The sequence below is a fragment of the Punica granatum genome, chromosome 3 (assembly GCF_007655135.1).
Source record: "Punica granatum isolate Tunisia-2019 chromosome 3, ASM765513v2, whole genome shotgun sequence".
Lineage (NCBI taxonomy): Eukaryota > Viridiplantae > Streptophyta > Magnoliopsida > Myrtales > Lythraceae > Punica > Punica granatum.
The window spans coordinates 274,471-288,557 of record NC_045129.1 but is presented as its reverse complement, the minus strand read 5'-3'; the positions used below and the strand labels follow the sequence as shown (position 1 = coordinate 288,557).

The 14,087-nt window shown below is 37.4% G+C and overlaps 3 protein-coding genes across 4 annotated transcripts; all 3 read left to right on the top strand.

Annotated features, from left to right (window-relative positions):
• Positions 1 to 2,265: 2,265 nt before the first annotated feature.
• LOC116200796 (probable magnesium transporter NIPA4) lies at positions 2,266 to 6,679 on the top strand. Of its 2 annotated transcripts, none has more exons than XM_031531705.1 (9): positions 2,266 to 2,822; positions 3,738 to 3,794; positions 4,169 to 4,259; positions 4,335 to 4,495; positions 4,586 to 4,713; positions 4,799 to 4,936; positions 5,628 to 5,720; positions 5,974 to 6,079; positions 6,177 to 6,679. In XM_031531705.1, exons 1-9 carry the CDS (start codon positions 2,684 to 2,686, stop codon positions 6,272 to 6,274), a joined length of 1,011 nt encoding a protein of 336 aa, XP_031387565.1. In that variant the 5' UTR covers positions 2,266 to 2,683; the 3' UTR covers positions 6,275 to 6,679. The 2 variants fall into 2 exon arrangements, with proteins under 2 accessions (XP_031387565.1, XP_031387566.1); XM_031531706.1 differs by having other exon boundaries at positions 2,684 to 2,822; positions 3,725 to 3,794.
• Positions 6,680 to 7,968: 1,289 nt separating this feature from the next.
• On the top strand, positions 7,969 to 8,469 carry LOC116199353. Its single transcript, XM_031529676.1, has one exon. The coding sequence runs from the start codon at positions 7,969 to 7,971 to the stop codon at positions 8,467 to 8,469; it is 501 nt and encodes a 166-aa protein (XP_031385536.1).
• A 1,666-nt stretch (positions 8,470 to 10,135) lies between these two features.
• LOC116201855 lies at positions 10,136 to 12,800 on the top strand. The gene is made up of 3 exons (XM_031533287.1): positions 10,136 to 10,387; positions 10,947 to 11,054; positions 11,938 to 12,800. The coding sequence occupies exons 2-3, from the start codon at positions 10,968 to 10,970 to the stop codon at positions 12,514 to 12,516; spliced, it is 666 nt and encodes a 221-aa protein (XP_031389147.1). The 5' UTR covers positions 10,136 to 10,387; positions 10,947 to 10,967; the 3' UTR covers positions 12,517 to 12,800.
• The last annotated feature ends 1,287 nt before the right edge of the window (positions 12,801 to 14,087 follow it).

Sequence of the window (14,087 nt, the reverse complement as noted above, 5' to 3'; positions counted from 1 at the left end):
TTAAAATTTTGAAAATTTTAAAATTATTTTGAAATTTTTAATTTTTTTTAATTTTTTTAAAAAAAAAAAAATACAAAAAAGAGTAAAAAATTTAAAAAATTATTTTAAAATTATTTTAAAATTTTGAAAATTTTGAAAATTATTTTTAATAATTTTTAAAAAAATAATTTCTTATTTTAAATTTTTAAAAAAATTTTAAAAATTTAAAATTTAATAAAAAAATTTTTTAAATTTACCCTTTTAAAATTTTAAAAAAAAAAAAATTTAAAAAATTTTTTTAAAAAATTTTTTTTTTTTTTTTTTTCTTTTTACTTTTTTTTTGTATTTTTTATAATTTTTAAAAATAATTTAAAATAATTTAAATTTTTCCCCCTAATTTTAAAATTTTCAAAATTTTAAAATATTTTTTTTATTTTTTTCAAAATTTTTACTCTTTTTTTTGTATTTTTTAAATTATTTTTTGTATTTTTTTGGACTTTTTAAAGTTTTATTTTGTATTAAATGAAGTGGCGCACTATGATTGGTTCCACGTAACAAAAGTGACACATTGGACGCGCCACGTCAGCAAAATGTTAACGGCGTCAGCTCGAGTTGACGGTTTGTACCATCATGAAACAATTTTGAAACATTTTGTACCATTATGTAACGAAAAAAACTTTTTGGACCATCATGAAACATTTGTAAAACATTTTGGACCACCGGTGCAATTTACCCAAAATTCAAACTAAATTAGTGGAGAGAAAATTTTAATTTTTATACCATATGAAATATTAAGTACTACAATTTTTTTTAAAAAAATTGAATCATTTACTATCAACCGAGATTTCATAGTTTTTATATGTGAGTAGTTTTATTTGTAGTTTTAGTTATATCATATATTCGTTATTAGACCAACTATTATGATAAACCAAAAGAAGTTGATGAAACTTTTTTTTTCCGACCTGCAGCATCGGACGGATGATATCCTAGTATATATAATAACAAGACTGGCCTTCGTCCAACATAAATAATAATAATAATAATAAGTAATTAATAATAATAATTATTATTATTATTATCAGAGCCTCTCAGGCTGAGGATGAGGTGGCCAAACCAGATGGGCCCAAACTCACAGTGGGCTGACGTATTGGACTCCTATCCAATATTACGGTAAGGGCCCAAAACCCTAAAGTAATAGAACAATTTAGGGGGAAAAAAAAGAAAAAAAAGAAGGAATCCAACTCATGATTGAAATTGGCCTGGCAGCTGAGCTAGGTAGCTAGCTGAGCTCGCTGTACTATTAGCTGTGTTGATCGGAGAATCGAGTCAGTCAAAGATTTTCGGGACCATTTTAATTCAATTCAATCTAATTGTTTTCAATAAATGTCCACTCTTTTAATTCTAATCTAATCTAAATGATAATTCTCCTTTTAAATTATTCCCATCCCTTCTACTGTTAATTATCTAAAATTATTGCTAGAGGAAAATGTTAATTTGTATATCTCAAGCTTTTGCTCATCCATCCATCCATCCGACTAACTTTCGAGATAAGTTCCTCACGATAAATCTACATCCGACAGATCCCGAGACTTAGTTAAATCAAAATCATTGTTGTAGTCCTATGATTATCTGGGACTTACCTCCTCGGTACGGCTGCCGAACCAAATCCTTTCTCAATCTTTAACTAAATAAATTTAAACTTGAAATAGATAGAAAAATGGATAAATAAGATCTTTCTTTCTTCTTCTTCTTCTTTTTTTTTTTTAAAAAAATTGCGTTTTGTTTTCCTTTTCTTATGTCGTTGGTTGCTCGTTTACAACGTAACACATATCTTTTCTTACTTTGATTGATATCCAAAAAAAAAAAAATCAATTTTCCCCCTCCCTCTAGATATAATAATAATAATAATAATAATAAAGCAGAACAAAAGCAGAAAGAAAGAATTCGAGCCAAATATATATATATGATTTCTTTTTATTCTTCCATATTATTAGACACACACAAGATTATCTGCTCCTCTTTTTCTTTGCTTCTCTCCTCGCTTTTTATATTATTATTTAATTATTATTTATTAAGATAGCAGAAAGAAAGAATTCGAACCAAATATATATATATATGATTTCTTTTTATTCTTTCATATTGTTAGACACACACAAGATTATCTGCTCCTCTTTTCCTTTGCTTCTCTCCTCGCTTTTTATATTTTTATTTAATTATTAATTATTAATTTATTATCTTGCTTTATTATTATTTCGTTCATACATTCAATCAATTTCACTAGCCGATCTCCGATCTACCCATTTTTACAGCGACCACTCTCTCTCTCTCTCTCTCTCTCAGGGTCTCCTCTGTTACGCTTTCCCTTCGTCTTCCTTTCCATCCCATCCCTTCTCTATTAAGCTCGCTCTCTCTCTCTCTCTCTCTCTCTGCTCTGCTCTGCTCATATCCGCTTGCATCAGATCTTCCGCTACCTTTCTCCTCCTCAAACCTGCTCTCAGCTCCTGTCTCTCTGTTGCTCCCCCTGCCCCACCCACACTTTTGTAGGCTATCTATCGTACATCTGCGCTCCCCTTCAGACTGATTGCAGTTGCGGATGTTGATAAGAAGGGGCTGACAATGCGGTGAGGTTTGCATGGATCTCACTGAATTGTAGCCTAGGGTTTTTCTCGTCTCTTGTCTACAAGGAATCGGTGAGACGGCTGCTATGGACTCGTACAAGGGCATGTCCTCCGACAACATCAAGGGATTGGTGTTGGCCTTGTCTTCAAGCTTCTTCATTGGTGCTAGCTTCATCGTCAAGAAAAAGGGCTTGAAGAAAGCTGGGGCTTCAGGTGTTAGGGCAGGTAACCCAAATTTTCCCCCTTATTAAAATATTCCTCAGTAGGTATCTCCAGTCCCAGTGCTTGCTTGCTATCGCCCTGTTCTGATGGGGAGCCAAATCACGGGGTTTCTGTTTGCTTGCACCAGTAGTGTGCGTGCTCTGCTCCTTCAGTTCCGCAGTGAAGTACTCGTATGTATCGCTTCCGTGCAATTTTTTGCGTTGGGGCTTTTCCAGCTAATTTGCCTTTACCTGGAATTTGAGGTTTAGTTTTAGTGGAAAGATAAAGATAATTTTGGGTTTCTGTGAGCCTGCCTCCTTCCCTTCTGAGAATGCTTCCACTCAGTTCCGGGGGGTTTCCTTTCCTTTCCTTGATAGCTGGATTTGATTCGATTGCAGTAAGCTTTCATATGATCGCTCAATGACTTTATTAAATTATGGATGCTGCTATTGTTTATTTTGTCCGTCATGCCTAACAACAGTCTGCAGTGTCACCCGCCCAAACATGGTTATCTGCTAAAAAGGACTAATTTTTTTTGTGGAGCATTCAACAAACAGAATTGATAGATCCGGTTTGTTATTGATAGATCTGAGGTTGTTTATATTGATTGTGCATCGCCTAATTTCATCTTGTCGTTCTAATCAGTCTCTCTCTGTGATCTTTGTCGCTGGCTGTATTCTTTAGTACTAGCAAGTTCTTCCATTCCTACATTCTTCATCAGTGTCGTGATCTGCATATCTGTGGACATCCTACATGCTTATGGCTTATATGCTATGAAATTTTTCTATTTCCTCTGTCTTACATGTAAATGCCAGCATTAAGAACAACTTATTTCTGCACTAAAATGTCTTCTTCCTTCCTTTTCTTCCTTTTCCCTTTTCTTATATGTAAACTGAAGATTGATCTGTTCAGGCTTGAACTTACAGTTCTCCGTGTCAGGTGTTGGAGGTTATTCTTACTTGTACGAGCCACTATGGTGGATTGGCATGATAACGAGTAAGCTTTTTCCTAATATTTGCTGTAAAGAGTCCAAAGTGCGTAAATATTTTTCGTATTACTGAGTGTGAAGTATGTTAGTTCTAATTTTGGATTTTTCAGTTTATTAGATGAGCTATTGCGGCTTTTTTTAGGGGTAGCTTGTGCTTATATGAGAAAGTTGCTCCATTCTTGGTTGACTCACATTTTTCGATCAACTTAGAGTTTTCAATTCAGTATGTTTTTGCTTTGTTTCATTGCTGTTAATTTGAATTCAAATATTGTCTCAAAAGTTCTTTTCCAAAGCATTGAGTTTTCTTGTTTCAGTTTGAACTTTTTTCCCTTCATATTTCCTTTTTAACGTGCTCTAACTTGTCTCGATTTTTATTTTGCAGTGGTTGTTGGGGAAATCGCAAATTTTGCAGCTTATGCATTTGCACCAGCTATCCTGGTCACTCCTCTTGGTGCACTAAGTATAATTATCAGGCATGTGGAGATTATTTATATGATGCCGATTTTACCAAAATCATCTTCAATTGCTCATTGTGATATTTTTTACAGTGCGGCACTTGCACACATCATCTTAAGGGAGAAGCTGCATATATTTGGGATTCTCGGTTGTGTATTATGTGTTGTGGGATCAACAACAATTGTCCTACATGCTCCTCAAGAACGGGAAATTGAGTCAGTGAAGGAAGTATGGGATCTTGCAACCGAGCCTGGTAATTTACATCATTGAGATTTTATATCTCTTGAGTCTGTTTTGTGATAGTTCTTGCAGTATGAGAAATCTGTTGTAATATTTCTTGCAGCTTTTCTTTTCTATGCGGCTTTGGTAATTGCAGCCGTCTTTGTACTCATCGTCCATTACATACCACTGTATGGGCAGACGCATGTCATGGTCTATATTGGCGTCTGTTCACTCGTGGGTTCACTGTCGGTATGTAGCCAATTATTGGTTTCCTCGATCTTCTTGTCTATGCTGTTACTGTCTCTTTGTTGACGACTATTACTTTTTTTGACAGGTCATGAGCGTTAAAGCACTTGGAATAGCTTTGAAGTTGACCTTTTCAGGAATGAATCAGTTAGTATATCCCCAGACATGGGTCTTCATCCTGGTTGTGGCCACCTGTGTTATAACTCAGATGAACTATTTAAACAAGGTAATGCATATCTTTGAACTCCTTGTTTTCTGGTGAAACTTTCAGTAATCAACAAATTGATTAAGCCGGTGTATGTTGTGTATATTCCTTGTTGAATTCAAATCTTGACATGGTAAAACTGAAGTTTCCCTTCTTGTATTTGGTTTCTTATCAACAAAAGGAAGAATCTATCTGTATTTAAGAACTGACAGTGAAAGCATTGGAGCTCTGTACCTAGTTACATAGAGCTTTATGCAAGGAAGATGAGAAGGGAAAGTTAGAATTGTATTGTGTAGAGTGAACCCTTTAAGTACAAGGGAGGTCTACTGGCCTTGACAAGGGGGGGATTAGTCAGAGGTATAGAAAACTCCTATAGCAGAAATTAAATCTTGAACTGAGTGTTTTGGAGTGGAAGTAGGGCGCCATAAGTGCTGGTTCTCATTTTCCTGGAAGTGGACGTTTACATGTTCTCTGTCTTGAGGTAATGGCTATTCCACGACCATTTTTTGGTGAAAGAAAAAGAAATTCGTCCAAACAGATGAGAAGACAATACGTTCTGAAATCTGTTCCAGCTTCACTGTGGTAATATCAGAAAGGCCTCTAAAATTTGATCCCCGGCGTGGGTTTTTTTTTTTTTTCCATTTCTTTTTTTCCCCTCCGTGAAGAGCTTCTTTTAATCAAAGAATGTTATTAATCTTGTATGTTTCTGCAGGCGCTTGATACATTCAACACTGCAGTCGTATCACCAATATACTATGTTATGTTCACATCATTAACTATTTTGGCTAGCATAATCATGTTCAAGGTAATCTTCTCTGTTTATTATATTTCATTAATCAACCATATTTTCTATAAAGGGTTGAATTTTATACTGCCATGCTGCACAAATTCAGCTTATGTTGAGAAAATACCACTTGGGCTCTGCTATTTGCTCCAACTCTTACTGCTGGTCAAGAATCAAAACAGCCATCAAATGATCTGTCGTTTGAATCAATTAAGTATTTAAATTAGTTGCAATAGAAGAGGATCTAAGCTGGTTCTCTTCTCAAATTATGCAGGATTGGGACCGACAAAATCCGACTCAGATAGTTACGGAGATGTGTGGGTTTGTCACAATTCTTTCCGGCACTTTCCTTCTTCATAGAACAAAAGACATGGTGGATGGTGAGTCGGCCTCTCTCTTTTCTCCTTGGTTATTTCCCTCGGAGTGGCGACTTCTCTGTAGAATAGAAGGTAATGTTGTCATGGTCCCCTTTTGCAGGTCCAGGATCCACACGCCTGCCCAAGCACGCGGATGAGGATGGTTTTGATGTGGAAGGTATCCCGTTACGCTGCCCTGAGTCCTTACGAACCTCATGAGAAGTCGCATATGATACTCGTGTCAGTAATCTGTTTCTCCCTAAAGTCGCTCACATTTTGGGCAAGGATTTTCAGCCATCCTGTGTTTTTGAATCCCTTGTCGGGGTGGTCCGGCTATCTTGTTTTAACAATTGGGGGGCAGTGGAAAGAAAGCTGAAAAGTCGCTATCGTGGGGCCAGGTATGCGTGATCGGTTCCATATTATCGCGTGCTGCACCCTCGTTTTTAGTTTCGTTAGTTGCCCTACATGGGTCAACAACCTCTTCGGCAATTGTAATTTCGAGCATGAATATTTTTTTCCCCCCTCCTTGTATACATACATGTATTCTAGAATCAGATTGGCCAGGAAACGATGTCAATGTGATAGGACATCCACGGTCCCGCTCATGTGGGTGTGAGTTCCCTCTGAACTTTGTCATATGGTATTTGCCTTTCTGCTTGAAAAACTGCTTCTCGTTTCTCTTCTAGTCCGGGGGTGGGGGGAGGGGGGCACGGGGCGCACGGGGCGCACCGCGGAAGCAGCATCTCTTTCTTTTGTGCCTGTCTAGTTCTTGGTATTGAAAATCAAGGTGGTGTGGATGGAAGCAACGGTGCGACCTCTACAACTACAGCTAGTATGGGGTTGCTAGTATGGGGTTGCGAAACCCACACCAAAAACTGGGGTTTGGTCAATATAATTTCTGCTGCATATTCTAATTCTATGTTGAAGGAGCTGGCTTAGGTGGGTTTGGTTTAATGTGGTGAAACCAATTTTACCATTCATTGGATATCAAATCGCACCATACTATCTACTCTACTCAACTCATCCGAAAAAACAAAGAGAGAGAGAGGGAGAGAGAGGAGGATGTCATCTCACCTAAGGAAATTTATTCAGTTTCGGAGCGGAATTGGTTCAGTTGAACATAATCAGACTGCACTTTATTTTAGTCGGCTCAGTTCATTTTATAGTTGATTATATTCAATTGAACAGGCTCCGACTCGGGACCGGATAAGCTCCCCCACCAAATGCATGAAAAGGAAAGGATTCAATCAGGCATGAATTCACCAAAAATGCCTTTGGCATTTCAATTAGTTCGTTGGGACTCATCTATCTTTCCCTATTCTATCTAATTCATAATATACAGCGCTCTCTCTCTCTCTCTCTCTCTATTTATTTTAATTTTAAGACAAATAGCCCTCTAAAGAATTTGTTTTTAGGTCCCCATTATTATATATCCTATCCTATCCTATCCTATATATATTATACATGGCTCGCTGGTTACTTATGAACTCAAGAGGTAAATTCTATTATGACAAGAGATTAGGGGACATATTTGGTATTTCAATCAAGTGTTTGGTTCTTTTATTAAGTACTAACTATTTAAATTGAATTATTATTAAAAACTTGAACTGAGAGTATCAAATGTATTACTGTGACTTTTGTCATGTTAGTTGAACTCAGAATAAGCATGGAAGAGAATATGAACAAAGAAAGTAAACTCGTAGCAGTTGAGCTACAACACCCTCACAAATCAATCAATAATAATTATATAATCAATAATACAAATTAACAAATAATAACCCGCAACCCCCACCCAATAAGATGACTAACCCCATATATGCCCATTTCCATTCGTTTCTTGCCGCCTTCTTTCTTTTTCTTGTGTCTGGTCTGGAGACTTAAAAGAAGCTGACCCGACCGACCCATCAAATTCAATGGACCTGGAAGATTTCAGCTTCCCTTCAGCCACAGAGTCACTCCCCTGTTTAATCGACTCCCCCCCTCTGTGGCGAGCCTCGTCCCCACCTTCCTTCTCCCGTCACCATGAACACGAGGAATGGAGGAGCGCCAGTGTTGATGAAGAACCGGCCATCGGAGCCGGAGCCGGAGCCGTCCCAGTTCCAGGAAAGAAAGGTGGAGGGAGCTTGAGCATGGATGAAGAAAAAATGGATATGCTGTGGGAAGATTTCAATGAAGAGCTACTGTCCTCCTCGCCGCTGAAGATCAGGCGCAGAGGCAAATCCGAGAAGGATATGTCGGGCCGGTTCGGATGCGTGAAGTCATTGAGCATTTCAAAAGCTAATGCCGACAGGCCGGGGGTGGTCGCACTTCTCAAGGTGCTGAGGAAGCTGTTCTTGATTCACAGTAGTAACCAAAACCATCAGACGCTCAAGAAGGGGCAGAGGCAGGGGCAGCCGCCACCACATTGCTGGTAGTGGTGGTCATTTTTTTTTTTCTTAAACACGAGAAAGAAAGAAAGAAAGGGGAAAAAAAAACTTAAAAGCATTTCTGGTCATGAAATAAAATAATAATGTTGCGTTCATTACGTCAACTACTCAGTAACTGATCAATTATATTAGTAACAGATATATAATATGGAAATGAGAATAGCCGATAGACGTAGTTAGTGATTATCGATGCATAACTATATATAAGATTGGTTTTTTCTCCCTTTCTTGGCTATGTTTGTGGGCAAAAATAGTTTGACCCAACCCGTTGCAGTACATGATGTAATTTATGCCCAACTTTTATGTACATAATGCATCCTCAACTGAGAACAGATTCCTTTTATTTTATTTTATTTTATTTTGGGATAAGTGGTGAAATTTCCAATTAATATTAAAATGTACAAGAGGCAACAGAGAGAGGCTGTCCGCTTATCCAAGATAATTACAAACTCACAACAGCAAAGCCCATATAAAACAGATGGTCAACAGACGAACAGTCAATATTGATGATCAAAACTAATGAACTCTTGACACTGCAAAATAGTGGAGACAACACAGTAGTCGCAGAACGAATCTCCATCTCCTTCCTCGAACTCTTGACAGCAAGGATAGATCGAGGGGGAAGTCGCCCCGTCTTAATGAAATTTATTTATAGTCATTTGAATTTTGATGAAATTTCTTATACTCGCTCGCTCCCCCTAACTAGAAGAAATTATTTCATTATTGGCCGCTTTAAGGATCTCACCCCTTCCCCCCTTAAGTCAAATCCCGAGTCCGTCCCTACTTGATAGTATCCTTTTATAGTATATACATCTTCCATGAATTCCTAATGGTCGAGCATACTATGAGTCTGCCAACTTCTCGTTGATCCTTGGGAGGAAGGGAGAGAACTCTCAACTTCACCATCGCATGACGTAATTTATCAAAGCAGCACTCACAACAGTATAATAATCCTCTTCTTTCATTTTTTTTTTTAAGTAGCAGGGGTTGGAGGGCAATCAATGTAACATGATTGCATGAGAAATGTAGCATGATCGTATGAAATGAGGTACCAAAAGTATAACTTTTTTTTTAATAAAAAAAATAAAAATAAATAAAGTCTCCCTCAGCTTCCTCCCTCAAATTTTGCCTCAAATAAACAAATATCATCAGCTCAGTTTGGCAAAACAATCCTTCTGTGTCTTTTACTGACAGCAGTGACATCTACTCATATACGACTAGAATTGCTTTAGTTAGGGAAGGATATAAAAATAAAAATAACGAGGAATTTTTACATGGGTTTTAGGGGAAGAAGGTGGAGGAGGAAATTTTTACATGGGTTTTAGGGTTTTAGGGGAAAAAACGAAAAAAAGAAAAAAGTAGGAAGAAGAAGACGAAAGCCCACTTATTGGGCCGGTCCAAAGCCTTATGCATTGAAGATAAGCCCAGCCCACGGATCCACTTATCTGACGATCCTTAAGCAGGTCCATCTCCATCTCCATCTCCATCTCGTCTAGGCCTCTGCTACTGGTTTGCTTAGGTCTGTCTATCTATCTACCAACCTACCTACCTACCTATCTATCTATTCTTAAGCACGTTATCTATCAGCAATTGTGCATTGTGAGCCTTACATACATACATACATACATTCACACACACACACACATATACATAAATCGTAAATATTCTTCACACAAATACAAATTATGCAATTATTGGAGTGGGAGTGGAGGGGGGAAATTTATCCGGTACCGCCCTTTGCTTGTTTGCTTTAACGGCGGTTGAACCAATCATCAATCCAGTCCCAGGAAGGAAGGAAGGAAGGAAGGAAGGAAGGAAGGAATTGAGCTGCAGGCGAAGGAAGGCAGCTCCTTTGCTTGCTTGCTTTGTGGAAGAGGAGAGGAGAAGAGCGGAGGGCCAGCAGCAGGTAAGGTAAGGTTTCCTTCTTACCGTATTTTGTATCACCGTATCTCATTTTCAGGTAGCGTACATACATACATACATACATACATACATAGATGATTTCTGCCCGCCCGCCCGCCCGCCCGCAATCCATCGATTTGCGGCAATATTATTGAGTTACTAGAAGAAGAAGAAGCTGCAATCTTCTTCTTTTTTTTTTTCTTTTTTTTTTTTCCAGAAAAAACAAAATTTTTTTTTTTTGGGGGAGGGGTGAGTTGGATTCCTGTATGTAATTACTTAGCAGCCTGGAATCGAATGTGATGTCTGCTCCTATTTTGATTTTGTTTTTATGGAGCCTGGCTGGGGAGTTGTGGGGGGGAGGGGTTGGTTCTTGACGAATGTCAATAATAATCATCTTTAGTATAGTATAGTATAGTATAGTATAGTATAGTATAGTTTAGTATACTTTAGTTCAGGTGGAAGTTATGAATAATAAATTGAAATTTTTAGTTGATAGTTAAAACTGTCAATTAAAATTGTTTTCTTTCTGCTTGTATGGATTATTGTGCCAAAATTGCTCACAGTTGGAGTTGGGAGTTGCAGGGATGGTAGGAAACCCTTTGGCTTCTCCTTTTCTGCACCATGATTCTGCCTCTCGAATTGCCTTTTCCACCGTGTCTGCAACCGCAACTGTGAGTGAGAATTGAATTTATAGTCCCTTTCCATCCCATTATATAATAAACATACCTCTTCCTCCTCCTCCTCCTCCTCTGTTTGCTGTGCCGTTGGCTAATCTTGATTGATGTCTGTCCGTCTATAATGCTTTTGCCTGCAGGATTTCTTTTGGTGGGGGTTGAGAAAAAACATAAAAAAAACAAAAAGAAAAAGCAAACCACATGTGTACTTTACTTACACATGATAATATGAGTCTTTCATTTCAACTCCAAAAAGCAAAGCTCTCTCTGTGCTACCTCTCCCTGCCTTTAATTCCAAGTTGCAAGGTACAAAACAAAGACATTTTTGGGACAGAGAGAACAACAGAAAAGGAAAGTCTCTTCATATATTATCTGTTGTAAATAAATGACCGTAGCCTTGGCATGTCACCTCTGGTTTAAGAAAGCATCATTTCATCCATCCCAAGAGTAGCAATTAATAGAACATGCCCAGAAATATATTCCATTTCCTTTTGGCTTTAATTTCTAACATCTTCCGAGCTTCAAAATGAAGCTACTTGCCGAGCCTTTTGGGTAGAGTAACTAGTTCACTGTCGTGGGACTCATTTGATTCGATTAAGAATGTCTACAACTTCATAGACTCGTCCAATACTTGAAGTCGGTCATTGAGGGTAAAATAATGGTGTAATTACACTTCACTTTTGAACTCAATCTCCTTAAACGATCAGCTCAACATATATATATATATATATTTATTTATATATTTGTAATAATATCTGCATGTCTTTTATCTTTTCACCTGTTAATTGTTATATGTCGCAGCATTTGATCCAAAACCAGTAACTTCTTGTTTAAAATTATCGAACCAAATTATTTATTTATTTGATCAACCATGTTGCAGGCTGATCTCATAATATATACGCCAGACAGACTGCTGCAGAGGGTTAATTTCTCCCACTGTTTTCCGTGTAATGAGAACCGAGGATTTTGGCGATGCAAGCAACCTACAAAAAAATGGGGACTACATGCAGCTGCTGCTCAAACTTATAATTCGAGCGAAGAAGAGACCAAATCTTGGGAAGCGTGTAGAGAAGCTCTTAGTCCATTTAATTTTAACGCCGAAGACGAGGATAAGATCCTAGGAAAGGCTTTTGGTCATGTCCAATCCCCTTACTGGAGCGAAGAACGTGAAAGGGAAGTTCCAAAATTCGAGATTGTGACGGAAACATTAGATTACTTGAGGAGCTTAAGCCTATCAGATGACGATCTGTGCAAGTTACTGAAGAAGTTCCCCGAAGTCCTCGGATGCGGCCTCGAACAGGAACTGAAGAACAATGTGCAGGTCCTGAAGAGAGATTGGGGAATAGAAGGGAAATCTTTGAAGAACCTTCTCCTTCGAAATCCAAAGGTGCTGGGATACAATGTCGATTGTAAGGGAGACTGTATGGCCAAGTGCACTCGATGCTGGGTCCGGTTTTAGCCTTAGGAGGAATTTAATCCTTCAAACTGTATCAATCATCCCAGGTTATTTTGCCCCTCGAGAGAGAGTTCGTAATTTCCTGCACTGAGTAGGTTTTGGAACAAACATGCGCGTGAAACCAATGTATATGTCGATTCTTAAGCAGACACCGACTCAGTTGAACACCTTTTGCATAATTCCAGTATGTGAATGGAATGCATGCAATCGGTGCAAATTAACAGCATGACCGGAGAGTCGATCGTTCATATATAAAAATTTCACCAGCTTGCCTGGTTACATTGCCATGGCTGCACTGGTTTCATAGTCACGGCGGCACCGTTTTGAGACAGATGCATAATGAATCAGGTATGAGTGTGTGTATGTGTGTGCATGTGCTTGTGTATGTATATGTATAGGTATACGTATATCGCCCAGCTAAATCCCGTAGCAAGTTTGTCTGGTAGCTCTAATAAAGGACATGATTGCTGTCCATAGAGAAGGGAGGGATGTAGAAGGCATGTTTCAATATATGTTAGGCTGATTTGTTCTTTGCTCCATCCCCAGCTTGGAGACAGACATTACCCAATATATATTAATGATGTCGTTCGTATGATGTTATAATTGTGAGGTCCAGTTAGGTAAGGAATTGAATTTTTTTTTTTATTTCACTTCCTTTTCTTATATAGTGTCATTTATGTTAGTTTGAAAAGGCATTCTCTCATCATCATGTTTTTCCTTCATTTTGATGGAATGAGCATTCCCTTCAAAAAGAAAAAGAATGGTCATTTCCTTATTTCATACTATTTGTATTGAGGTATTATATATGTTCTTTTAATTTATATATATATATATATATATATATATATATAAATATATATAATATGATATCTTAGTAAATACGTTCAGTATTATAATTATATTCCTTCATTTTTAATGGTTATTGAAGAAAATCACAAACTTTCATTTAATATTATTACCTTTCCCTCTATAAAATCCATTCATTTTTATTCCATTATATTCCTTCGTATCAAACGGGACTTTACGGTTTTGGTTGAGGCAATCCTGAAATATAAAACTAGCTAAAACCATATATCTACTTTTTTTTTAAATCGACATAAAAGGCGTAGAAATAACACAAAAATTGTCTATTATCCGTATTACATCTCTTCTCCCCGGACAAGGACAATTGAGGAATGAAAGAGATGGCAATAGGTCCATTGATATTTCAAAATGATGTCGAATGAGCGATATTATGGACAAGATAGTTTTTTGCTCGGAGAATATACATAGCATCCCAGGAGGTGAAGAAAGACAAATCTAGAAATTGTTATTATATTATGGGTAAATTGCACTGGTGGTTCAAATTTTTTTTCAAATGTTTCATTATGGTCCAAAAAGTTTTTTTCGCTACATAATGGTACAAAATGTTTCAAAATTGTTTCATAATAGTACAAACCGTCAATTGGCCCTAACGCCGTTAACATTTTGCTGACGTGGCACGTCCTATGTGTCACTTTTGTTACGTAGAATCAATCATAGTGCGCTACGTCATTTAAGAGAAAATAAAATTTTAAAAATTCCAAAAAATACAA

Bases quoted from the DNA above. Each gene is read 5' to 3' on its own strand.
- LOC116200796 (XM_031531705.1), top strand. From the start codon at position 2,684: ATGGACTCGTACAAGGGCATGTCCTCCGACAACATCAAGGGATTGGTG. The intron at 2,823-3,737 runs GTAACCCAAATT...TCTCCGTGTCAG, and splicing joins GGCTTCAGGTGTTAGGGCAG to GTGTTGGAGGTTATTCTTAC. The intron at 4,714-4,798 runs GTATGTAGCCAA...TTTTTTTGACAG, and splicing joins CACTCGTGGGTTCACTGTCG to GTCATGAGCGTTAAAGCACT.
- LOC116199353 (XM_031529676.1), top strand. From the start codon at position 7,969: ATGGACCTGGAAGATTTCAGCTTCCCTTCAGCCACAGAGTCACTCCCC.
- LOC116201855 (XM_031533287.1), top strand. From the start codon at position 10,968: ATGGTAGGAAACCCTTTGGCTTCTCCTTTTCTGCACCATGATTCTGCC. The intron at 11,055-11,937 runs GTGAGTGAGAAT...ACCATGTTGCAG, and splicing joins CCGTGTCTGCAACCGCAACT to GCTGATCTCATAATATATAC.